This window comes from Callithrix jacchus, chromosome 8, assembly GCF_049354715.1.
Source record: "Callithrix jacchus isolate 240 chromosome 8, calJac240_pri, whole genome shotgun sequence".
NCBI lineage: Eukaryota > Metazoa > Chordata > Mammalia > Primates > Cebidae > Callithrix > Callithrix jacchus.
Genome location: NC_133509.1, coordinates 40198912 through 40223987, shown reverse-complemented (window position 1 = coordinate 40223987; position 25076 = coordinate 40198912). Strand labels below are relative to the sequence as shown.

At 40.9% G+C, this 25076-nt stretch overlaps 1 protein-coding gene and 1 pseudogene across 6 annotated transcripts in view; one reads left to right on the top strand and one right to left on the bottom strand.

Moving 5' to 3' along the window:
* MYO5A (myosin VA) overlaps positions 1–25076 on the top strand; it is a 228577-nt gene continuing 203501 nt past the window's right edge. For all 6 annotated transcript variants that reach the window (XM_035259680.3, XM_054239661.2, XM_035259676.3 and 3 more), the window contains exon 1: positions 1–338. In XM_035259680.3, coding sequence (XP_035115571.2) covers positions 312–338 — 27 coding nt within the window. In that variant the 5' untranslated portion in view covers positions 1–311. The remainder of the gene's footprint in view (positions 339–25076) is intronic.
* On the bottom strand, positions 23078–23796 carry LOC118144847 (elongation factor 1-beta pseudogene; annotated as a pseudogene).

The window sequence follows — 25076 nt, the reverse complement described above, 5'->3', positions numbered from 1 at the left end:
AATGCATAGGGCGGCGGCGGCGGCGGCGGCGGCAGCACCGCGGGCCGCCGAGGTGGCTGCGGCGGCGGCGGCGACCACCAGGACCCAGGACAGGCGGAGCTCTCGCGGCTGCTCGCGGCGAGCCCGGGAGTGATGCCGAGGCCCCTGCTGGCCGCCAGCGCCTGAGGCACCCCACCCCGCCCCGCCCTGCGCGGCCCGCCCTGCCTATTTCCCTGCCGGCGGCTGCCGGCGCTTCCTAGTGCGCGCGGGCGGCCTCCCAGGCAAGGTGCGGCCTCCGCTCAGGCGGGGGGCGTAGGCGCGCGGGGCCAGCCATGGCCGCGTCCGAGCTCTACACAAAGGTAAGGTACCCCGCGGCCGGAGTCGGGGACTTGGGCAGCGCTGCCCTCGCCGCCAGCTGTCAGGCTGGGGAAGGGGCGGGAGCGCCGGGCCCGGGTGGGCCCCGCCAGCGCCACCCCTTTTAGCGCCTCAGAACCCTCGGCCCTACCCGCCAGTCGCCCGCTGCGGCACCTTCCTCTTTCCGGCAAGATGGTTAAGGCGGCAGAGGAAGGCCCGTCTCGGGGGTCTCCCAGGCCCTCTGCCGCGCTGCTCGAGCCGGGGGCAGAGCGGGCTTCCAAATGGAAAGGGGTCCCGTGTGGATTTAGCAGGGAGGGCCTGGGCTGGGCTTGCCTCCCCTCCTGCTTGGCTTTGGAAAATTCCCGGCGGGTGGGAGATGCTTGCTCTGGTAGAACCCATGGTTTCTCTCGTGGGGACACGCGCTTAAAATAACGTCCTGTGTTGGTATGCAGTGCCGCTTCTACCGCCAGCCAGCCTTTCTGTGAGGTTATCTTGAATCCTGCAAACGGTGGCCGTCGATTTTCATTCACCTTTAGCTCCCCCGTTTAGCTGCGCTGAGGGTGGCGAGCCCTGGGGGAAGATGCTGCAGGAGCTGATTCACCTACTGGGAGGGTCGGTACTCGGTTGTCGCTGGGAGTTTGCAGCCTGCGTGTAATCCTGCAGAGCCTTGTTAGGCTCCAGGTCTTCACCATCCTCTGGGGCAAGCCTTTCCCTTCTGGGTTTGGTTTAAGGGAAGTGGCAGTCTTCTTTCTTAGACTGACACCAATATTCTCAGGGTCTGTTAATCTCTGAATGGCATATTATGGAGGACTGTCACTTGAGTGCTGTGCAAATTTGTGGTGTCCTTTTTGAATATATGTAATCATGGCATTTTATACTATATACTCATTTGTAGGTAGATGTTTTGCCAGCTATGGATTACTTCTATATGCAGTTAATAGAGTTGCCTTTTCACATTAGCACTTGCAATAGAGCTTTCATTTAGGGTCCTGTAATTACTGGAACCATTGTTTCCGAATGTGACTTAAGTCCAGAGCCCAAGTTGCAGTGTGTTTTATAGAGGAAAAAAGTCTCGACTGGGCATCAAGAAGCCTGGATTCAAGCTGAAACCTTTTCACTTACTGTGACCTTGGACAAGTCACTTAACATCTCTGGTTCGATTTCCTCCTGTGTAAATGGAGTTAATTATACTTGCCTTGCATCTCTTACAAGCCATTGTGAGGATCAAACAATAATAGTTGTGAAAGCTTTTTGTAACCTATGAATTTCTCTACAAATATGAGATATATGATTAATCTCTTCAACCATGAAATGAGGAGCTTGCATGAAACATTCTCTGAGACCTCTTTGTTTCTAGTTAGATTTAAGGACTGTACAATTGGAACTTCTCTCTAAATCTAGTAATTTCTTTAGGTATTGTATATCTCTAACATGAATGAATACAGTTGGAAATTGATTAAAAGTAACCTAACACTTAATATAGTGCTTACTAGGTGCCAGGTACTGTTTTAAATGTTTTAAAAATATGAACTCATAGTCCTCATAAGGAACTTATGAGGTAGATACTAAGAAATATCAAAATCATTTTCACGTGAAGAGATACCAGTCTGTAAACACTCATTGGTTACTTTGTGTAGCCCCTCCCCTCCACTTTTTCTATATCAAGCTTGTCCAACCTGCAGCCCATGGGCTGCATGCCGGCCCAGGATGGCTTTGAATGTGGCCCAACACAAATTCGAAAACTTTCTTAAAACATTATGAGATTTTTTTTTTTTTTGCTTTTTTTTTTAAAGCTCATCAGCTATAGTTAGTGTATTTTACGTGTGGCCAAAGACAATTCTTCTTCCAGTGTGGCCCAGGGAAGCCAGAAGATTGGACACCCCTCCATTCTTATGGTGAGCCATCATCTTTTCAGCCACTTAGTTAGTACGAGGCTGCTTAACTAAAGACTGGGTAATAAATGTTGTTGGGTTTTGAATGCTTTTTTCCCCCAAGATAACTTGGGAGAAAAAACTGGAAAGATGTGATTTTTAAAGGGTAAAGTTTTGGTCTTCTGTCACAGCTTTATCACATTCTGTTTTAAAATTTACCTTTTAGCAGCCTGAGGAACATACACCTGGTGTCTACAAAAAATTAAAAAATTAGGGTGGGCACGATGGTTCATGCCTGTAATCCCAACACTTTGGGAGGCTGAGGCTGGTGGATCACCTGAGGTCAGGAGTTTGAGACCATCTTGACCAACATGGTGAAACCCTGTCTCTACTAAAAATACAAAATCAGCCAGGTGTGATGGCGCATGCCTGTAATCCCAGCTACTCAGTACCCAGCTACTCTTGAACCTGGGAGGCAGAGGTTGCAGTGAACTGATATCACGCATTGCACTCCAGCCTGGGTGATAAGAGCGAAACTCTGTCTCAAAAAAAAAAAAATTTTTTTTTAAACTAACTGGGCATGGTAGTCACCTCCGTGGTCCCAGCTACTTTAGAGCTGAGGCAAGAGGATCAGCTGAAGCAGGAGGATCACTTGAGCCTGGGAGGTTGAGGCTGCAGTGAGCCATGATTGTGCCACTGCGCTCCATCTTGGGCAACAAAGCAAGACTGTCTCAAAAAAAAATTTTTTTTAACCTCTTTGTCATAAAGACAGACTGGCTTAGAGATCAAGACTGAAATTGATTGAGGCTTATACTGCCTTCTACTAAATACACTATGCCTAATTAGTATTCTGGTCACTTGATTATTTGTTGGCTAATTCTTTTTGTGAATGGTCCTTAGCTTAATGGCAAGCAGAAATACTTGTCAGGCATCCTGTATGCCAGGTACTTTGCTTAATGTTGAGAGAATCTAACAGTGAACAAGATACAGTCCTTTCCCTCAACAGGCTTATAGTCTGCTTCTTACATTCTTGACCTACTTTGAATCTATAAGGGCATAAATAACCTGCTGTTACATCAACAGTAGGCAGACAGCTGGTATGATATTTATTAGTAGAATTTAGGGAATGGGTTGAGACATGGGGAAGGTTGAGCTAATTCCAGAAATAAAAATTAGGATTGTAATTACTAGAGGAATAGGAAAACCATGAGAAATAGTATCAGTAGATAAGCACAAGGATCTTTCCCTTGCAGAGGATTATAGGAAGGAGGTTCTAGGGCAGATTATAAAGAAAGATGTATTAGTGACATGCCATAATTATGGTATTCAACACTGTAGTTAAATCTGAAAAATCCCATTTGAAAAAATGTCATTCAGATTTTAAAGATAGATTGTGATGTGTGATACAGATCAACTCCTATTATAGTGAAGGGCAAGAGACTGTTCAATTTCTTCTTTTCAGCCATAATGATAATGGTTTTGTCACAGCACTTTAACAAGGCTTCCATTTTGTAAATTTTTCCAGCAGTATAAGCATTTTAAGGACAATAGCTAGGTTCTTGGGATACATTTCTGGAAACTAATATTTTGGTTAAAACATGTTTTGTTGATTTTTAAAAATAACAGCTTTATTGAGATATGAGTCTCATACCATATAATTTACTAAATTAAAATGTACTATTCAATGGTTTTTAGTTTATTTGCAGAGTAGTATGTTGATTTATTTGTGGGTCAGCCTGCCTTGCTTTTGAAAGAATTGAAGGAAATTATGATATCTGATTGCTTCTGATTTTGAAAATATTGCTAGTCTTGACTTGCCAGTGGATATTTATATCCTACATCAGCCATAGGTGCTTTTGTGGGTGATCATACGTCACCCACAAGCAATTGCACATTTGTGAAGTAGGGTGTGTCAATTAGACCTAGAAGGATTTCCAGCAGCATTATAATGAATAGCATGGTATTTCTCTCATCATGTTCCCAGACACCATGGATAGCACCACAAATGCTGTAGAATGGTCAAGATTACCTGAAGCTGTTGTTTGTTTGTTTTTAATTTTTTATCTTTTTGAGACAGGGTCTCACCGTGTCACCCAGGCTGGAGTGCAGTGAAGTGAACATGACTCACTGTAGCCTTTAAATCCTGGGCTCAAGCTATCCTTCCACCTCAGCCTCCCAAGTAGCTGGGGCCACAGATACGTGCCAAACACCCAGCTAATTTTTAAATTTCTGCTAGAGATGGTCTCAGTATGTTGCCCAGGCTGGTCTTAAACTCCTGTACTCAAGTGTTCCTCCTGCTTCTACCTCCCATAGTGTGGAATTACAGGCAGGAGCCACCACATCCGGCCTATTTAATTAAATTAAATTAATTTATTTATTTTGAGTCAGGGTCTCCCTCTATTGTCCAGACTGGAGTAGTGTGAACATGGCTTACTGCAGTGTCAACCTCCCAGACTCAAGACATCTTCCCACCTCACCTTCCTGGGTAGCGGAATCTACAGACACATGCTATCACACCCAGCTAATTTTTGTATTTTTTTATAGAGACAGGGTCTTGCTATGTTGCCCAGGCTGGTCTCTAACTCTTCAGCTCAAGTGATCCTCCTGCCTCGGCCATCCAAAGTGTTGAAATTACAGGCTTGAGCCACTATGCCTGGCTTATTTTTAATTTTAAAAAAGTTTTAATTTTTGTTTACTTTTCTGTTTTGTTTTTAGCTGAAGCTGTTTGATTATAAGGTCCCTATGTGTGCTAAGATGCTGAGTATTGTGACAGTGCAAGGACAATCTAAAATTCCACATTTGCAAAGCATGTTAACTTGCCTAGATAAAATAGCTGTTTAGGTCAGTAGATTGTATATATGTAACCTTCCATTTCTCTCATATGTACAAGAGCCACATGGCCTAGATTTTTTCTGGGATAGATCCACTTTTATATTTTATGCCACTGTCTCTTCAAACCATTGATCCTGGAAATTCTAATATTTTTATGTTGAGACTGTATTTCTGACTGCTTCTAAAATCTTAAAGCGGAACAGAAATCTCATCTCTGATCATGTGCTCTGATGTGGAGTTTTGGCAAGGACATTAGCTGTCCTTAAGTCTCTTGTCACACCCTTTCCATTTGAATTTCCTCCTGGTGTCCCTAGGCCTGTTAAAGGCATTTCTGTTCTCCTAGTTTCTCAACTTGGAAACCTCTGTATCTTTTTTCTTGTCTTTCACATTCGACTTCATCTATATCAATTCTAATTTCAATTGACATCCAGCTGATAGCTCAGAGTTGGAATCCCCACTAGTACTCTTTTTTCTCTGTCTTAATGACCCAAACATGTTTCCGTCTTATTATGGTTACTGTATTTGTATATATGTTTACCACTCCTATGACACTCTAAGCCCACTGAGATGCTGTTTTGTTCACCTCTTGTAGATCCTAGCAGAGTGTCTTACACAGAATAGCTGCTCGTTGAATATCTGTTGAGTGAATACTTAAACAGGGGAGGGATGGAATGAAAATAATGGTTTGGCATGATTAGTCCACCTGTAAGGACAAAGCAGGGTATGAAGATGTGGCTAAACAAGTAAACGTATGTTAAACAGAATGAGTAATAGAACTGGGAGCCAGGGACCAGGGAGACCAGGGAACTTTCAGGAGACAAAGTGTGACGTGATGAATGTCTGGTGGACTGAGGCAGAGGCAGAAGGTATGACAAATCTGAGAGACAGGTCTCTCTGAGATGGATTGTATCTAGGATGGGAAGGAGCGGGGAGTAGGGTGACATATTGTCAGTAGCTCCAGCCTTGGAAACTGAAAGTTAATTCCTCTTTCATCATGAATTTTGACTGCCTCTGTGGAACTTGAATGCTACTAAGAAATACTTCTTTAGACAGCATGAACAAAGCAAAATGCTCATTATTTCCTCTTGAAATTTGTTATTGTTTCTTGAAGTGTAAAAGTTTTGTGTATTGCCCAGAAAAGATTACAGATAGCTTTTAATTCTAATGAGAATTCCTGCTGCCACATAGTTTAAATCTTCCTGGTACTTTTAGCTTTTTTTTTTTTTTTTTTTAAATAGTGAAAGAGAACTGGAGGAAGATTTATGAATGGGCTTCCAGGGATTTAACTACAACCTCAGGGGAGGGGTGACAGGAAATGCTAACTCATGTATGGGAGAATGTGGGAGGGGAGAGATAATCTGCCTTACTCTACTTCTTACCTCAGAAGGTAATTTAGCTCCTCTGTTTTTCATTTTATGATGAATTTTGCCTCCATTGGGAGAATTTAGGAGTATGTGGTCCATTGCAGGATAGACTTGGATTTATTTGTCTCCACTTCAGGCAATTCCCAGTGAAGTACAAAGTACTGTTGGAAGTATAAACTTCTACCTTATCTATGGAGTAAAGTCTGGCTGTAGGCAAAATATTATGTGGGCAATTCCACTTTTCCCACCCCACCTGAAGGCGTGTCCTCCATCCCACAGTGGTCTTCCTAGACTTGTTCCATTTGTCTTCCTGGGGAGTTTGTCCTTTTCTACCCCAGCACCACCCCAACTCGCATCAACTTTGTTGAGATATAATACACATGAAAATTCCCTCATTTTAAGTGTACAGTCTGATGAGTTTTGATACATATATTCTGTCATGTAACCATCACCACAAACAAGATGCAGAACATTTCTATCACCCCAGAAGTTCCCTTGTGCTTAGTCTCTTGTCATCACCAACATCTTCAAGGAGCATACTGGAGTTATGCTTCCTCATTAGGGTAGAAGGAAGAGTTTTTTCTTTTTGGTTTTTCCAAAATGAATGCTATGGTTCCACCTTAACCCAACCAGTGGAGATACTTAATACAAAGGCCTGGCATTGGAGGTCATGGCTGTGGAGTTTCATTTTCAGTGGGAGGTGGAAGTGGATGTAAAAGGAGGTTAGATGGTTTTTAATCTTTCCTTCCCACACTGACCACTTTGCCTTTATTAATGATGTCTGCCTTTGATGCCTTCTGAAATGCCCTTTGGTTAATTTTGTCCTTTAACAGTTCCTCTTCACCATCTGTCTTGGCTGTAACATCAGTCTCAGTTTGTGCTGATACAACCTAAACTTTGCAGAAACTTATCCCTGGCTTCTTCAAGTGTCAGACATTCTCCATTTCTCTTCTAAGCCCTCCTCACTTGGAATTCTTTTTAACTAGCAGACATTAGCATTAAATATCTCTTTGTACAGCAAAGACTTTTTGCCAATTGTAGAACTTAGGGATGATGTGATTTTTTGATTTCAAAATAATGGTTCTAAACTTGATTGGAATCAAGGGAGAAGTACATTGTACATAATGCACTAAGTGCTCACAAACATTCGTGAAGACCATATTATCTATCTTCTTTTGCCTAATATACTACTGTGGCCAAAAATGTGGGCAAGATGCTGGACTGGAGGGAGACTGGACACACAGAAAAGAGAGGTTTTGTTAATCTTTTGTCACATATACAAAAACATTTTTTGTATTGTGCTGGCCAGGAATCCTGCATGTGTGGTTGGGATTTCTATTTCTTGACAAATATACATGAAACTAGAATTTTTAGAATAGGAGAAGTAAAATGACAAGGGTAGTGAAGAGGCTAGAGAGATTAAAAGTATACAACTCTCTAGTTTAGAAAGATGAATATTGAGCTGGGAATACAGTAGAGTATTTAACATCCAGAATAGTAGAAGTTTGTAACATCAAATCTCAGTTTAGTAGAGACACTTTTTAGATCTTGAAACAAATCAATAGATGCCATTTTAAATGAATTTCTTCTTTAAACATTAAGTTTTACATTTCTGAAAGTAAGTACCTCAAATTATGGTATTAGCTGAGGTACAGGATGTAAATAGAGAGGTCCTGGATAATTTATGGATAAGGATTCTGGCACACTGACTTACCAACCCTCTCTTTAACAGTGTTAATCAGTTTACCAGCCAGAGCTGTTTTTGTTGGAAGAAATAGAAACCCAACTCAAAGACAAAGAGGAGTTTATTTGCTCATATGACTAAAAAATTTAGGCGTGGCTGGAATCAAGGCTCAGACATGGTCACTGGGGCTCTCTATCACTGATTCTCATGTGCTGACACTGGTTTCATCCTCAAGACAGCTTTTTTTAGGGGTGAAAGATGGTTAGTGGCACCTGCAGATCACACAGTCTTACAGCATTGGGCCTAGAGGAAGATAGCCTGATAGAGGAATTCTGGTCGTGTGCCTTCTCCTTTAAGTAGGAGAGTAGTACTATGAGTGGTCAAGTCTGCGCTCGCCCCAGAGGCCAGAAGGAGGACAGGGCACCATGATTGATAATTCTCACTCCAACCTCATGGCATGACTGTGAGCTGTTTGCCATCAGAAGGAATAGTGCTAGGCAGAAAAAATAAACAGCTACCCTCAGTCCATGTCTGCTGTGAATAAGTCGCTGAAAATGATAGTGATTGAATTCTACCCCTCCTTTTCTGATCTTAGAGCAGAAGAATGGGAGATTTTGCTTGACCAGGAGGACATTAGATATATTTTCCCTAGAGAATCATTTTGGATTGAAAAATAAAAGCCAGGCAGGTACGGTGGCTCATACCTGTAAAGCCAGCACTTTGAGAGGCCAAGGTGGGCAGATCACGAGGTCAGGAGCTCAAGACCAGCCTGGCCAACATGGTGAAACACCATTTCTACTAAAAATACAAAAATGAGCCAGGCGTGGCATGTGCCTGTAATCCCAGCTACTCAGGAGGCTAAGGCAGGGGAATGGCTTGAACCCAGGAGGCAGAGGTTGCAGTGAGTCAAGATCACGCCACTGCATTCCAGCCTGGGCAACAGAGCAAGACTCCATCTCAAAAAAAAAAGAAAAGCCATGGAGCACTGGTACAAGCAAATGTTACTAATAGCATGATAGAAATTAAAATTTTGAAAATTTGTTTTATTCAGTCTTCTATTTTTATTTTTATTTTTTTTGACAGGGTCTCATTCTGTTTCCCACGCTGGAGTACAGTAGCATGAACATAGCTCAGTGCAGCCTCGAACTTCTGGGCTCAAGCAACCCTCCCAGATTAGCCTCCCTAGTAGGTGGGACTGTAGGCACGTGCTACCATGCCTGGCTAATTTTTTAAATTTTTGTAGAGACAGAGTCACACTTTGTTTCTCAGGCTGGTCTTAAACTCCTGCCTTCAAGCAATTCTCCCACTTAATTCTCCCAAAGTGCTGAGATTATAGGAGGTGGCTACCGTGCCTGGCCATCGTTCAGTCTTAATTTTGGGGCTATGAACCCTATGTTACCTTTCTTCCTGCTTTCTTTCTACCATATTTCCTCGGCATTTTATTTCCCCTTATTTTATTCACATTCTTGCTTCGATACATTATTTTCTTCCCCCATTTTCATTCAGAGATAAGTTGCACAATTTCTTATTCCCTCTTTTTTGTCTATCCGTCAACCCTTGTTCATGTCTGGTGGTGGTCTATCTTCTGCTCTCTTCCTTCCACCCTTTCATCTTCTTTCTCTCCCTACTGTTTAATTTTATCTACCCATCCCTTATGGGTATATATAAGGGATGGGTAGATATATATGGGTATATATATATATACCCCACATCTATAATGGAATAAAATAAGTTACTAAAGAGTGAATTGTTATTTCTTAACTTAGCTTGATGGGGGAACTTCATTTGTGCTTTTGCTTTATTACCACTCCCTGATCTGACATCATAAAGGAAGTAATTTTTAATGAGTTTGCATAAATCATATTTCTATGTATGTGAGTGTATGTGTGTTTCAAATAAACACTTTCATGTTAAACTAGTTTTAGACTAATTAGACTAGGCTAGTTCAACCTTAGTTTTTTTTAGCTTACCATACTGGTCTACATTACAATAAGATGACTAAGATACTCCTTTAAAGATATGATCTCACCTTAAAACATTTTTGTGCCAGTACTTAAACAACTTTTATACACAGTAGGTCTCTCTATGCTTAAGCTCAGAAAAAAATCTTCTAGTTTGATAAGCAGAATGGTTGGGTTGGAAGCAGGAATTTTCTGGAGATGTTGTCTGTAAAATTGGGAAATGTGTATCTTAATAATAAGGATTTTGGGTCCACAACCTAGATTAAATTTTCATAAAGTCAGAATGTGTATTTCTTATTTTACAAATGAAAAAGTTAAACCCCTCAGAGTTACTATTGCATTTTAACCCACTCGTACTGTTTATACTCATTTTTTTCATCCTTGACCAAAATTTCTCAACCTCTGCACCATTGATGGTAGGCTGGATAATTTTTTTTTTTGTGGGAGCGGTGGCTCTCCTATGTATTGTATGTTTAGCCAAATCTCTGACCTTTATCTGTGAGATCCAATAGTACCCTCCATCTTTAGTTGTGATAACCAATATTGCCTATAGACATTGCTAGGTATATCGGTGTGGTGGTGGGGTTGGGGAGGAGAATCACACACACCCTTGAAACCACTAATCTAGATGTTAAATCTTCTACTAGGGTAAGAAAAAGTAGGAAGAAGCTAATTAGAAAATTAGGATTAATTGGAAAAACTTTTTTTTAAAAAGTTGATTTATAAGCATTTTTTTTCTGCTTATAGAAATGCTACCTTTTAGCTAATCTGAATTATTTGGATAATACAGAACAATATAAAGGAAGAAAGTTAAAATAAACAAATTATACCACTTAGAAATAATCATTGTCAACTGTTGATTTACTTTATGTCTTTTGTCTATATTCACAAATGGTAATGATTTTTAAAATGATTTTTAAACTTAATATGTATTGCGAGAATTTATATCAAATAATCATTGAAAAAATATATCTGTCTATATATTTTTTTGAGACAGAATTTCACTCTTGTTGCCCAGGCTGGAGGGCAGTGGTATGATCTTAGCTCATTGCAACCTCTACCTCCTGGGTTCAAGTAATACTCCTGCCTCGGTCTCTGGAGTAGCTAGGATTACAGGCGCCTGCCACCATGCCTGGCTAATTTTTTGTATTTTTAGTAGAGATGGGATTTTACCACGTTGGCTAGGCTGGTCTCGAACTCCTGATCTTAGGCGATCTGCCTGTCTTGGCCTCCCAAAGCGCTGGGCTTACAGGCATGAGCCATCGTGCCTGGCGCATTAAAAATCTTTTTAATGGCAGCATAATATACTAAAGTTTATTTACTGCTGGGCATTTTTTATTACTGGAAGTGATACATTATGATGAACATCTTTGTTCATAAGTCTGCTTAGTCAGTTTTAGTCAATTTTAGAATTCAAGACTCCCTGGCAAGAATTAGCATTTATATTTATGCAGGATAGGGCATTCACATTCACTTTATTTTAAAAATAGCACTCTTTATGTGCATTGCCTGAGGGATACGGTGACTAGATGTCCCACTTCTGGAAGATGCTTTCTGCTTTTTAATACCTTTATTTTGTTTTGAGAAATCTTCTTGACTAGAAACATATAAATTCATTAAAAAATTTTAACCTTTTAGAAATTGAAACTACTTCTTTTTCTGACCATTGTCATTATTGTTGCTTTTATTCATTCTGTTTCTTGATGTTGGATGAATCTGTGCCAGAGAGAATAATTGAACTAGAAATCACTTAAAAAGAGAAAAAACATAAAGCTTCTGAATTAGTATACATGATATAATTTTAGTTTGAAAATTACCTGATAATATGTTATCAGGACATTGTAGACATGTCCTCCTAATTAGAACAAATTAGCATTGTCTGCAAGAGGCCTTCAGCATCAACTACCTGCTTTGTAAAACAATTGGAATGGAGCAAAATATGCCTAATGCTGAAGGAGCAGCCTGGAATGGAATCTTTATAGCAGTCAGAAGGTGTTTTGGGATTAGTGAGGCCTTCAGGTCATTGCTGTATGTAGCAGGCCTTCAGGTCATTGCTGTATGTAGCAGGCCTTCCAAAGGACTAGGCTCATAGTGGTAGCCACAAACCTGGACAAGGGTTGACTGTGTGGAGCCTTACACACTAAAGCCATAGGAAACTGAGTTGAAGCCTTAGCAGCCTTGGAAGTTTCTTTGCTTTTCTTCCTCCACTAAAGCCTTGTTTTTTGTTGTTGTTTTTTTTACCTTATACTGTTGTTATTGTTTTCTTGTAAAAACTGTGGCTCAGTCAAATGTGTGGTTCCATGGCAGTAAATTATCAAATAATAGTGATTAATATTTAATGAGGCTTTACTGTGGGACAGACACTATTCTGAGGGCTTTGTTGTAACTGTTTCCCTCCTTGGCTTCCAGCCCTCCCAGGGTTCTGAAAGCGAGGCACTACATCCTAGAAATCAAGGGCTTGGAATCCACACCTAGATGTTGGATTTTGGTTTGAATCCTGGTTTCACTATTCACTTTCACTGTGTACTTGAGCAGGCCACTTAACCTCTTTATGCTTCAATTTCCTTATCTTTATAATGGTGACAATAAAACCTACTTTATGTGGTTTTAATGATGGTTAAATTATAATATATTAAAAATGCTTAGAATAGTGACTGGTATTTAGTAAATTCTTACAAGTATTAGTTATTATTATCCTTGCTTTTATAGCTGTCATTCTCCTTTCCCTGTCTGCTTTGTCATCTTTGTAAGCTCACTTACCTCCTATTGCAACTTAGATATTGATGTTCCTGGGCTGTGTTCTTGATCTACACTCCTCCCATTGTGGCCTGAAGAGTCAGGTGCCAGCCCTGTGCTGATGACTTCCAAACCTCTGTATGCAGTCTACTTGCTCTCCCTACAAACCTAGATCTCTATAGACAACTGCCTTATGGACATCTTCACAAGCATCCCAAACCCAGCATGTTCAAAATCGATTGCCATCTCCTCCCTCCCTCCTCCTTCATACTATTCTACCTGATTTAATTTCTCTGTGTCTTAGTTTCTTCATCTGTATGATGGGATGGTAATACCTACTTCATAGGGTTGTTATGAGGATTAAATGAGATAGTTTATGGGAAGCACTTAGAATAATGCCTAGTCCGTATTTAAGAAATGTTAGCTACCGTAATTGTTGTTATTTCTTTTCCCTGTCTGGCGAATGATATCAATATCCCTCCAGTAACCCATACCCCAAAACTTAGGAATCATCTTGATTTACTTTCCCCCACACCCTTGCACCTCACCTAATTGGTTATCATTTCCTAGCATGGTTGCTGCTCTGTCTGGGGCCCTTATCTTTTTTTTTTTTTTTTTGTCTTTTCTTTTTTTCTTGAGACAGGGTCTTGCTCTGTCACTCAGGCTGGAGTGCAGCATTATGATAGCTCACTGCAGTCTCGACCTTGTGAGCTAAGTAATCCTTCTGCCTCAGTCCCCCAAGTAGCTGGAACTAGAGTAGCTGCATGTTACCACACCCAGCTAATTTTTTGTTTTTTAGAAACATGGGACTGGGCACGGTGGCTCATGCCTGTAATCCCAGCACTTTGGGAGGCCGACGCGGGTGGATCATGAGGTCAACAGATTGAGACCATCCTGGTCAACATGGTGAAACCCCGTCTCTACTAAAAATACAAAAAATTAGCTGGGCATGGTGGCGCGTGTCTGTAATCCCAGCTACTCAGGAGGCTGAGGCAGGAGAATTGCCTGAACTCAGGAGGCAGAGGTTGCGGTGAGCTGAGATTGCGCCATTGCACTCCAGCCTGGGTAACAAGAGCGAAACTCTGTCTCAAAAAAAAAAAAAAGAAACATGGTCTTACCATGTTGCTCTGGCTGGTCTTGAACTCCTGGGCTCTAATGATCCTCCCACCTTGACCTCCCAAGGTGCTGAGATTACAGGCGTGAGCCACCATGCTCTTCTTGGTCCCTTATTCTTTCCTGGTTCCTGAAACAGCTTCCTAAGCAATCTTTGGTCTTACTTTCTAAAATGTGTTTTTCATTCTGTTACTAGTGAGATCTTTGTAATGCACACATCTGATCAAGTCACTATCTGGTTGAAATTCGTTGATGATTCCCCATAGGATTTTGTCCTGAGAGTAAATTTGTTAGTGTAATACTTCCTCAATTTTGGTGTCCATCTGAATTACTAGGAATCTTATTAAAGGGAAGATTCTCACTCAGTAGGTCTGTGACTGGGCATGAGACTCTGCATTTCTAACAACTCCCAGGTGATGCCTATGTTGCTGAATTGAGAACCACACCTTTAGCAGTGAGGCTGTAATACATAGGCTCTTCATGACCTGCCTTCGCCCTGGGCCTGTATCATCTCTCATGTTTCACTCCTGGCATTCAGTTTTCACTTTAAGTCAGGAGCTTGCCAACTTTGCCTTCTTCTCATTTCCAGCATTCCCCTTCCTGGCCTACTTTTCATTCCTGAATCAGTTCTTCCAGACCCCAGTGTGGCTAAGATGTTCCTTCTGTATCTTCCTATAGCCCATTCAGTTTACTTCTGTCCTAACCCTTACTGCACTGCATTGCAGTTGTCTCTCTCCCTTTGCTTCTCTGGGCTCCTTAAAGACAGGGAAAATATCTCATTTGTTTTGTTTTAATGACAACTTTTTTGAGATATAATTCATATACCATGCAATTCATTGTATAAAGTGTATAATTCAATGGTTCACATTTATTTTTTGACTCATGATCTAGACCAGTGTTTGGTATGTAGTAAGTACCAAGTTAGTGATTGAATGTATGAATGAATGGAATTACAGTAAATTATCATTGGAAAGTTTTTTGCAGATCTTTGTATCTGTGTTTTTTGGATTTAACAAATCAAATCATTCAGATTATCTTATTTATCAGTAACTTTTCATGAGCTTCCTCTCTTTCACTGTTCCCTCTCTTTGGCACTTGGGAATCACTTTATTCTTGTCTTGGCCAGTTTTAATATGTCATTATAGGTGACTTTCCTTAGTCTCCAGTGCTTCCAGTTGTTCTCTCTCTTTTTTTTTTAAGATGGAGTTTTGCTCTTGTTGCCCAGGCTGGAGTGCAATGGCACGATCTTGGCTCACTGCAACCTCTGCCTCCTGGCTTCAAGCAATTCTCCTGTCTCAGCCTCCTGAGTAGCCGGGATTACAGACATGCTCAACCGTGCCTGGCTAATTTTGTAGTTTTAGTAGAGATGGGGTTTCGCCATTTGTCTCGGCTGGTCTTGAACTCCTGACTTTAGGTGATCTGCTTGCCTCAGCCTCCCAAAGTGCTAGGATTACAGTTGTGAGCCAAGAGTGCAGTGGCGTGATCTTGGCTCACTGCAACCTCCACCTCCCAGGTACAAGCCATTCTCCTGCCTTAGCCTTCTGAGTAGCTGGGATTACAGGCATGTGCCACCACACCTGGCTAATTTTTGTATTTTTAGTAGAGATGGGGTTTCACCATGTTGGCTGAGATGATCGTGATCTCCTGATTCATCTGCCTCCGCCTCTCAAAGTGCTGGGATTACAGGCATAAACCACCTTGCTTAGCCCTTTTTGATATTTTCAAAGGCAACTGGAAAAACTGCCTCACTTATGTTAAAATGTAATTGAGACTCTTCTATGGCAAAAGATGTTCCATTACCGTTGCTAATAATAGGTGTGAAATAGTATAGGTAATCACTCTCAAAAGTACTTGGGAGCTCTTTTCCTTTAAAAAAAAATTTTTTTTTAAGTATAAAAATAATAAATGTAGAATCTTGGAACATTTTGAAATGCAAAAGAAAAGATTATATGTAACCTCACTGTCCTCAGATACTCTTAATATTTTGATTTATGTCCTTCTTATCTTTTTCCCTATATATTTTTCTTTAGCAAAATGGTTTACTTTATGCATACTATTTTGTAGCAAGATTGTTTTCTCTCTGCACTATATTGTGAAGGTTTTCCCATGTCAATATGTATTGTTCTACAGTGTGTTTTTTCATGACCTCACAGTATTATATTGCATTAATTAGTCATATGTTACTCAACTAGACCCCTGTAATAAGGACTTCTAATTTTTTGACAGTTTTCATTTAAACTGAAGATAACCAAAGCCTTTGTGCATTTGTTTACCAAGAAATAAATTGTAGTTGTTAATTAATTTGACGGTAATTGCAAAACATCCCATTTTTCTACTATAACAATATTGGCACAAAAACTTGGTGAATTATGATATCAGTGTTAAGATTAATCCAGTTAGATCTTAGAAGACCAAAAAACAAACACAAAAATCAGGAATATCAAATAATTTAGGAATAAATCCTTAAAAATGATTAAATATTGGTCAGGTGTGGTGGCTCAAGCCTGTAATTCCGGCACTTTGGGAGGCCCATGTGGATAGATCACCTGAGGTCAGGAGTTTAGGATCAGCCTGACTAACATGGTGAAACCCCATCTCTACTAAAAATACAAAATTAGCCCAGCATGGTGGCACATGCCTGTAATCCTAGCTACTTGGGAAACTGAGGCAGGAGAATTGCTTGAATCCAGGAGGCGGAGGTTGCAGTGAGCCGAGATTATGCCATTGCACTCCAGCCTGTGTAACAAGAGTGAAACTCCAGCTCAAAAATAATAATAATAATAATTACATATTTGGGATCTCAGAGTATGCCAGGCACAACAGCTTACTAGAAAGCAATTCTCCAAACTACAGAATTAGATAGGTTAAGATTATTAATCAGTGGGCCGGTTAGCTACCGCCTGAGAGGGTAAAGGATCCCTTCCTATTCCAGTATTTTAGAAGCCATATGTTAGGATGAGTTGTATTATAACCTACACATTCTCGTGTTAGCTGAAGAGACTATCCCTGAGTAATTAAAGGCACTCAGGATTTGTCAAGCCCTTGCATGCATGTTTAATGGGTGGATAGCCTGGTTGCTCAGGGGCTGTTGGCTTTAGAAATGGAAAGGTTGACTTAGGCTAAAGGAAGGAGAAATACAGCAGAGGCAGTTATTCAAGGAAAAAATACATGTACTGAATTAGGAGAAGTAATATGGGAAATAATATCTGAGACAGACTGAGATCTTGAAAGATCTGAAAAGGAGTTGTTTAGTTAATGTATTTCAAATAAGCTCCCCTGTTTGCAAATTTTGTAATTAAATGTTTCTCATAATGAGTTTACAACTGAAATGTGGAAGCTGGCCAGGGCTTTTAAGGAGCTGCCTGGAAGGCATTCACTTCCCTTGGGTCAGAGGTGGCATCTCCTAGGGTTGAAGAGTTTTCTGAGTCTGTGTCAGGAGCAGTGCCTTAGTCTCAGGAAAATGAGAAGAGTCTGTGGACCATGCAGAATTTGCCTCCTTAGTAGCTGCCCATGGGAGTCATTGAGGTCCAGTTTCTCTTTTGGAGCTGGGGCCTCCAGTGGGGTGTGTTTAAGGAGGACCTAGACAAAACGTGTGTAGTACAACTTAACTGGTTAGTTTGAGGATAAGGATGTCTCATTTGAGTTCATGAAAAATCTAAGTGATGAGTACAATTAAATGAAAGGCAGTGAATGTTTTACAAATCTATAAGACTCATTTGTAATCTGTGCCATTCTATACAGTAGACTTATGTCAGCGATCCCCAACTTTTTGGCACCAGGGTCTGGTTTCATGGAAGGCAGTTTTTCCACCGACCTGGGTAGTGGGGGTGGTGATGGTGATGGATGGTTTTGGGATGAAACGATTTCACCTTAGATCATCAGGCATTAATTACATTCTCATGAGGAGCATGCAACCTAGATCCTTTGTATGTGCAGCTCATAATAGGGTTCGTGCTCCTATGAGAATCTAATGCCACCAATGATCTGTTGGGAGGCGGAGCTCAGGCGGTATCCCTCGCTGGCTCCCCACTCACCTCCTGCTGTGCAGCCTGTTTCCTAACAGGCCAGGGACTGGGACTGGTCCGAAACACAGGGATGGGGGACCCTTGACCTAGATTCTTAAAATAATACTGTCCATAACGTTAAACATTTCCAAAAATTCTTATTTGACTTATCTGTTGGCTGTGTTTAAAAGGATTTTCTAAGGTAACTGTCAAAGACTGTGGTGAAATTTAATAGATCTGAGTACAGGCTAAATTAATTTAAAAAATATATATATATATATAGGTGAAATAGATGGAGTAGTTTTTATACATGATTCCATCTTGAAAATGGCTTCAGTGGGGCAGCAATTAAAGTTTTCTAAGTTTGAAATTACACAGATTTGAGTTTATTCAGAATGTGTGGGCTGTATGTAGAAAAATACAGTCTCAGCCAGAGTACGGGAACTGCTTCTGTGAATGCTCTTCATTTCAGTCAACTTCATTCCTTAAGTAGCCAGTTGTCCTTCGGTTTTCATTCTTCATTGCCATAGCAGTGACATCAGATGCAGCTGGAACTGAAAGTAGAAGGGTTATGTTAATTCTAGTGAAACAAAAACTGCCTCAAATAAATAATGGAATAATAGTCTCATGAGAAGATTTTAGAGTTTTTTTGTATTCTTTTTTTTCCTCCAAGAGATTAGAGAAGGAGAATGGCACAGATTGTTTGCTAGAGATCTTTTTAAGCTATTGATTCATTTTACAATCCTCATCTGATGCCTCTGATTTCAATATGAATCCTTCAGGCGATGTAGTGATTTTCTCTATTTTATTGTCTTATTTACAGCTGTCATACTTTAGTTTAAATACAGCTGCCCTAGCAAGCAAACATTTGTGTGTTACAAGTATGGTGGCAAATACCAGATAGGGTTGCCTGCTAGCAACCTATTGGAGGGAGATTATTGGAGGGAGGAATTATTGGAGGGAGAGAAGAGGTTTGTATGTTCCCATCACTGTTTCCTTCAGCTATTCATGCTATTTGTCATGCTATCTGTCAGCTGACCATGCTGTCCTGGAGTTTTGTTGTTTTTGTTTTCTTCCAAATAGTTAAAGATACATTATTAAACAGAGATTAGCCAGAGTTGGGGGAAAACAGGTGGAGAGACAAGTAGGAAGATCCTTTCTTATATGTGATCATCTTGGTTTTCCAACCCAATATGAGGACACCACCTTTGAGCAAATTAAAACAGTTTAGCCGGGCACGGTGGCTCAAGCCTATAATCCCAGCACTTTGGGAGACCGAGGCGGTTGGATCACGAGGTCAAGAGATCGAGACCATTCTGGTCAACATGGTGAAACCCCGTCTCTACTAAAAGTACAAAAAATTAGCTGGGCACGGTGGCGCGTGCCTGTAATCCCAGCTACTCAGGAGGCTGAGGCAGGAGAATTGCCTGATCCCAGGAGGCGGAGGTTGCGGTGAGCCGAGATTGCGCCATTGCACTCCACTCCAGCCTGGGCAACAAGAGCGAAACTCCGTCTTAAAAAAAAAAACAAAAAACAGTTTAATCTGGCCCGGTGCTATGGCTCATGCCTGTAATCCCAGCACTTTGGGAAGCTGAGGCAGGTGGATCACTTGGGCCCAGGAGTTTGATTCTAGCCAGGGCAACATGGTGAGACCCCGTCTCTACAAAAAATTAAAAAATTAGCTGGGTATGATGGCACATGCCTGTAGTCCTAGCTACTCTGGAGGCTGAGGTGGGAGGATCACTTGAGCCAGAGAGGTTGAGGCTGCAGTGAGCCATGATCAAACCACTGCACTCCAGCCTGGCTGATAGGGCAAGCCTGTCTCAAAAAAAAAAAAAAAAAAGTACGAAAAAGTTTAATCCACTTCTAATTTTAATAATATGTGAGAAGAGAATATGAGAAAATTAAGGTATAACATATGGCTTATGGTTTTTTTTGGTAGGTAAGAAGATATGGATTTCATTGTATGTTGAAAATATACAAGGATCCTATGTGTGTTCAGGAGCTAAATTTCTAGGAGCATAAGGATAAAGATGTCAAGAAAAAGACAGTAAAAGAAAAAGGAAAGCATAAAACCTAAAAATAAAAAGCTAAGTACAGTACTTTGAGACTAGAGATTTGGGTGTAATTAACCAGCTATGTGTGGAATAAACAGGGTTACTGTCTTGGGAAGGGGAATAATAGCCCAATAATTCAGGGAACCAATGGTATGCCTACAAGTAATCTTGGCCAGTGTGCTACGGAGGTAGCAAACTCACAGTAGATGAAACAGGAGGGATTTAGAACACATAGGATTAATATAGATATATATTTATGATTCTACTTTTGTTGTTTGTACATTGTATGTTGTGATGCCTTTTTTTAGTGGTTTTGTCAGCTTAGTTCTACTTTTTTTTCTTATAAAACCCTGAAACGTTTAGTTGTAATTTATATCAAAGGTTTTATAAAACTAGCTACACAATCCATTTGGATTATCCGATTCTAAGGTTTTGAAAGATGTGATTGAAACAGCTTTGCCACTTTAGGACTTGCATGAACCACAAATATTATGAAAGGAAAGTTGAGAAAGACAGTTTACAATTTATGAACAAGAGTTAAACTTTATAAATTTGGATGATTAAATAATAAATACATAAAATGAATAAGAAACACCAAGGAGAACAAATAAAATAATAAACAGTAATGCCGGGTGTGGTGGCTCACGCCTGTAATCCCAGCACTTTGGGAGGCTGAGGCAGGTGGATCACGAGGTCAAGATCAAGACCATCCTGGTCAAGATGGTGAAACCCCGTCTCTACTAAAAATACAAAAAATTAGCTGGGACTGGTGGCGTGTGCCTGTAATCCCAGCTACTCAGGAGGCTGAGGCAGGAGAATTGCCTGAACCCAGGAGGTGGAGGTTGCAGTGAGCCGAGATCGCGCCATTGCACTCCAGCCTGGGTAACAAGAGTGAAACTCTGTCTCAAAAAAAAAAAAAATAATAATAATAATAATAAACAGTAATAGAATATGGTTAAGGGCATGATCTCTAGAGTTAGGTTGAGCTTCTCCCTGTGTGACCATAAGCACATTAGTGAATGTACTTACCTCATAGGCCAGTTGAGAGATTAGATACATACATATATATGTAAAGCAGTACTTGGCATATCATAATAGAGTCCATTAATGTTAACTCTTAGTATTATTGGCTATTTTAAATAATTTGTAAAAATCTGTTTTCTTATTTTAAAAAATGGTAGCCCTAGATAGATCTCTAGTTATCCGACTTTCTTTTTTTGAGACAGCATCTCACTCTGTTGCCCAGGCTAGAGTATAGTGGTGGGATCATGGCTCACAGCAGTCTTGACTTCCCGGGCTCAGGTGATACTCCCACTTTGGCTGGGACTACAGGTGCATGCCACCACGCCCTGCTAATTTTTGTATTTTTTTGTAGAGTTGGGGTTTTGCCATGTTGTCCAGACTGGTCTGCCCCTAGGGTCAAGTGATCCTCCTGCCTTGACCTCCCAAAGTGCTGGGATTACAGGTGTGAGTCCCTGCACCAGGCCCTTATCACACTCTTAAAGCTTCTGGAAGGTTTCAAGACATCAGCTATGCATACTAGTACAATTTTCCCTTCATTCTAGATAGGATTTGGCTATGGACGTTCTTTCAGTTGTAATCTGTCTGCAACTCAGCACTGTCAGCACTATCTGACAAAGCTCTAGCTTTCATTCCAGTCCCTTTTTAATGTCTCCTTCATCAGCACTCTTAACTGGTTTTCTGGTGGAAAGGAGAACTGTATTCTAAAGCAGGGCTTTTACAGGTCCTCAACCCAGTTGTAATTAACTAGATAATTAGCATTTTATGTGTAATATAGACGTGTCATAAACTGTTGCTTGAATCCCATGCCAGTTCCAAACCCATTTCTCTTTCTGTTGTAGTCATTCGAAGACAAATACGCCTTTTTCTAACTTCCCTTGCAGTTAGGGCCAGCTGTGTGATTCAGTTCTGGCTAATGTGATATAACCAGAAATCTTCTTGAAGACCTTTACAGGGGAAAAAAAATAACTTCTCTCATAAAAGGAACAGAAACATTTGTTTGTATATATACTCTCTTTTTTCCTTGTATGGAATGTGATATATGAAGTTGTGGCAGCCAAACTGTAATCATAAGGCAAAAGACTCAGATGAAGAGCTAAAAAGCTAAGGAGGTATATCAGAAAGATAGAATCTGAGTTCTTTTTTTTTTTGAGATGGAGTTTCGCTGTTGTTACCCAAACTGGAGTGCAATGGCACGATCTCGGCTCACCGCAACCTCCTGGGTTCAAGCAATTCTCCTGCCTCAGCCTCCCGAGTAGCTGGGACTACAGGCGTGCACCACCATGCCCAGCTAATTTTTGTATTTTTAGTAGAGATGGGGTTTCACCTTATTGACCTGGATGGTCTCGATCTCTTGACCTTGTGATCCACCCGCCTTGGCCTCCCAAAGTGCTGGGATTATAGGCGTGAGCCACCGCGCCTAGCCAGAATCTGAGTTCTTTTTGAGACAGAGTTTCATTCTGTGGCCCAGGCTGGAGTGCAGTGGCACAATCTTGGCTCATTGCAACCTCCCTCTCCCTGGTTCAAGTGATTCTCATGCCTCAGCCACCTGTGTATATCTGGGATTACAGATGCATACCACCATGCCGGCTAATCTTGTATATTTATTGGGGTCAGAGTTTCACCATGTTGACCAGGCTAGTGTTGAACTCCTGACCTCAAGAGATCCATCCTCCTTGGCATCCCAAATTGCTGGAATTACAAGCATGAGCCACCTCGCCTTGCCAAAGGACTGCATTCCTTTTATTTTAATTAATTAATTAATTAATTAATTTTTGAGAAAGAGTCTCACTCTGTTGCCCAGGCTAGAGTACAATGGTGTGCTCTCAGCTAACTGCAATCTCTGCCTCCCAGATTCAAGCTGTTCCCATGCCTCAGCCACCTGAGTAGCTGGGATTACAGGCTTGTGCCACCACACCCAGCTAATTTTCATATTTTTTGGGAGAGAGAGGGTTTCACCATGTGTTGGTCAGGCTGGTCTCAAACTCCTGACCTCAAGAGATTTGCCTGCCTTGGCCTCCCAAAGTGATGGGATTACAGGTGCGAGCCACCACGCCCAGCCAAGAGTCTCAGGTTTTTTTGTTTTTTTTTTTTTTTTTTATCTTTAAAGCTTTTATTTAAATGCCATAATCCAGGATGGATTTTAGATCCTGTTGAAAGCAGCCACATCCATGGACTGTACATATTCCTCAAAAGCAGTGATCTGCTCCTCCAGCGTATCTATTCCAACTTTATCATCTTCAACTAAACACTTTATTTGAAGTTTCTTAATTATGTATCCCACTGAAACTAGTTTAGATGAGCCCCAGACTAAGCTGTCTGCTTGAATGCTTTTGATGCACTCGTCTAATTTTGCCATATCTGTCTCATCATCCCAAGGTTTCACATCTAGTAAGATGGAAGACCTGGCCATAAGTGCAGGTTTTTTGGCTTTATTTGATTTATATTGTGCAAGATGTTCTTCCCTTAACCACTTCACTTCTTCACTTTCCTCCTCCTCATCAGATTCAAAGAGATCAATGTCATCTTCATCTTTACTGTCTGTAGCTGCACTTCCTGTAGTGTCTTCCACATCCGCAAGACCATACTTGCCCAAAGCTATCTTCACTGCTGGCAGGCTGGCCTTTTCCTTTTTGTAAGACTTGATGTGGTTATACTAATGTAGGGCATGACACAAATTGGCAGGCGATGGGCTGGACACTGCTTCAAATACTGCCATATCTGCTTGTGATGGCACATACCTCTTGATGTAGTTCTTGTCTGCCAGGTAATCATTGAGCACCTGGAGGCTGGCAGAGCTTTTCAGGTCTCTGAAACCCATGGCATTGGCTATATTCGAGAGTTCTCCACATACAAATTGGGGGCCCTGAATTAAATGGTTCACAAATTGTCCCTGGACCTTTCACTGCATTTAGAAATAAACTAATAAAATGGACATGTCTTAAATTTGTACTTCCACAGCTCCCAAAGATGATGGGAAACCCCGAGTCTGACTTCTTTCAACATTACTGAGCTGCCAGAATAGCCCTGAGATAATCTTCCCTGGACTTCTTGTTAAGAATAAAAACACCTAAGAGTTTAAGCTGCTTGTCAGACTTTTCTGTTCCTTGTAGCTGAAAGCATTCTTAATTTAAGATGTGGCAGCGTCAGTGTGAATAAAGTTAATATAAAATTGGAGAATTTGTCTAATTTATATGGTATTGTTTAGGCACAGAACAAATACAGGTAATATGGGAATATGACAGTATTCAGGAGGTGAAAGATCAATTCTAGTCAGGCTTTGGACATTGCAAAACATGGGTATTATTGCCAAAGAATCCAGTCCTAGGCAAATTTTCTAGGTTTTCTGGTTACCTCCTGAGGTCTTTTCCACTGTACCTACGGCATTTTAAGGTGTTTTCTTTTTCAAGCTTAGATACCTGAACATGACAGAGGAAAGGATTGAAGTTTCGATAATATGGGAGAAGCGGGGTATGAGAAAGAGTGAGTGGGTGGAAGACATCAATTAAAGGATGAGTGTGTAGAAACCATACCAGTCTTCTAACCACGGTTGTTTCTAGGATATCCCAAATTTATGGTAGCTGTATGTTACTGAATTTCAGTGGGGGAAAGAAAAGAACAAGATTTAAAAAAGACAAAAAATGAGGAGAAGGAGAAGCAGCAGAAACAGCCTTTGAAGGCTTAGAAAATTTTCATGCAAACATTAAAAGTTCCTTCAGCTTAAGGTTTCATTTCTACCTGATTTCTGAACACTTAATGTGAAGTTGATGGTAAAGCCATGCCAATCATATGCTAACCCATTTCTGTTAAATTTTAGAGTAATGATAAAATGTTTGGTAAATTTGTTCATTTGGTATGGGAAGTTAAGGTAGAGGTAGACAATACCTATTAGAAGTGAGAAAATACACAGGACCCTTGTGGAAAAAAGTAGTCAGGAAATTAAGAAAATTTGACCATATCAGGCAATGAATGTGTCTCTGGAGTTGAATGGCCTGGACTTGAGCCCAGGAGCCCCTGCTTAGTAGCTGTGTGACCTGGGCTGATTACCTAAGCTCTCTGTGCCACAGATAATGAAAGCACACAGTTCAAAGCAGTTGAAAG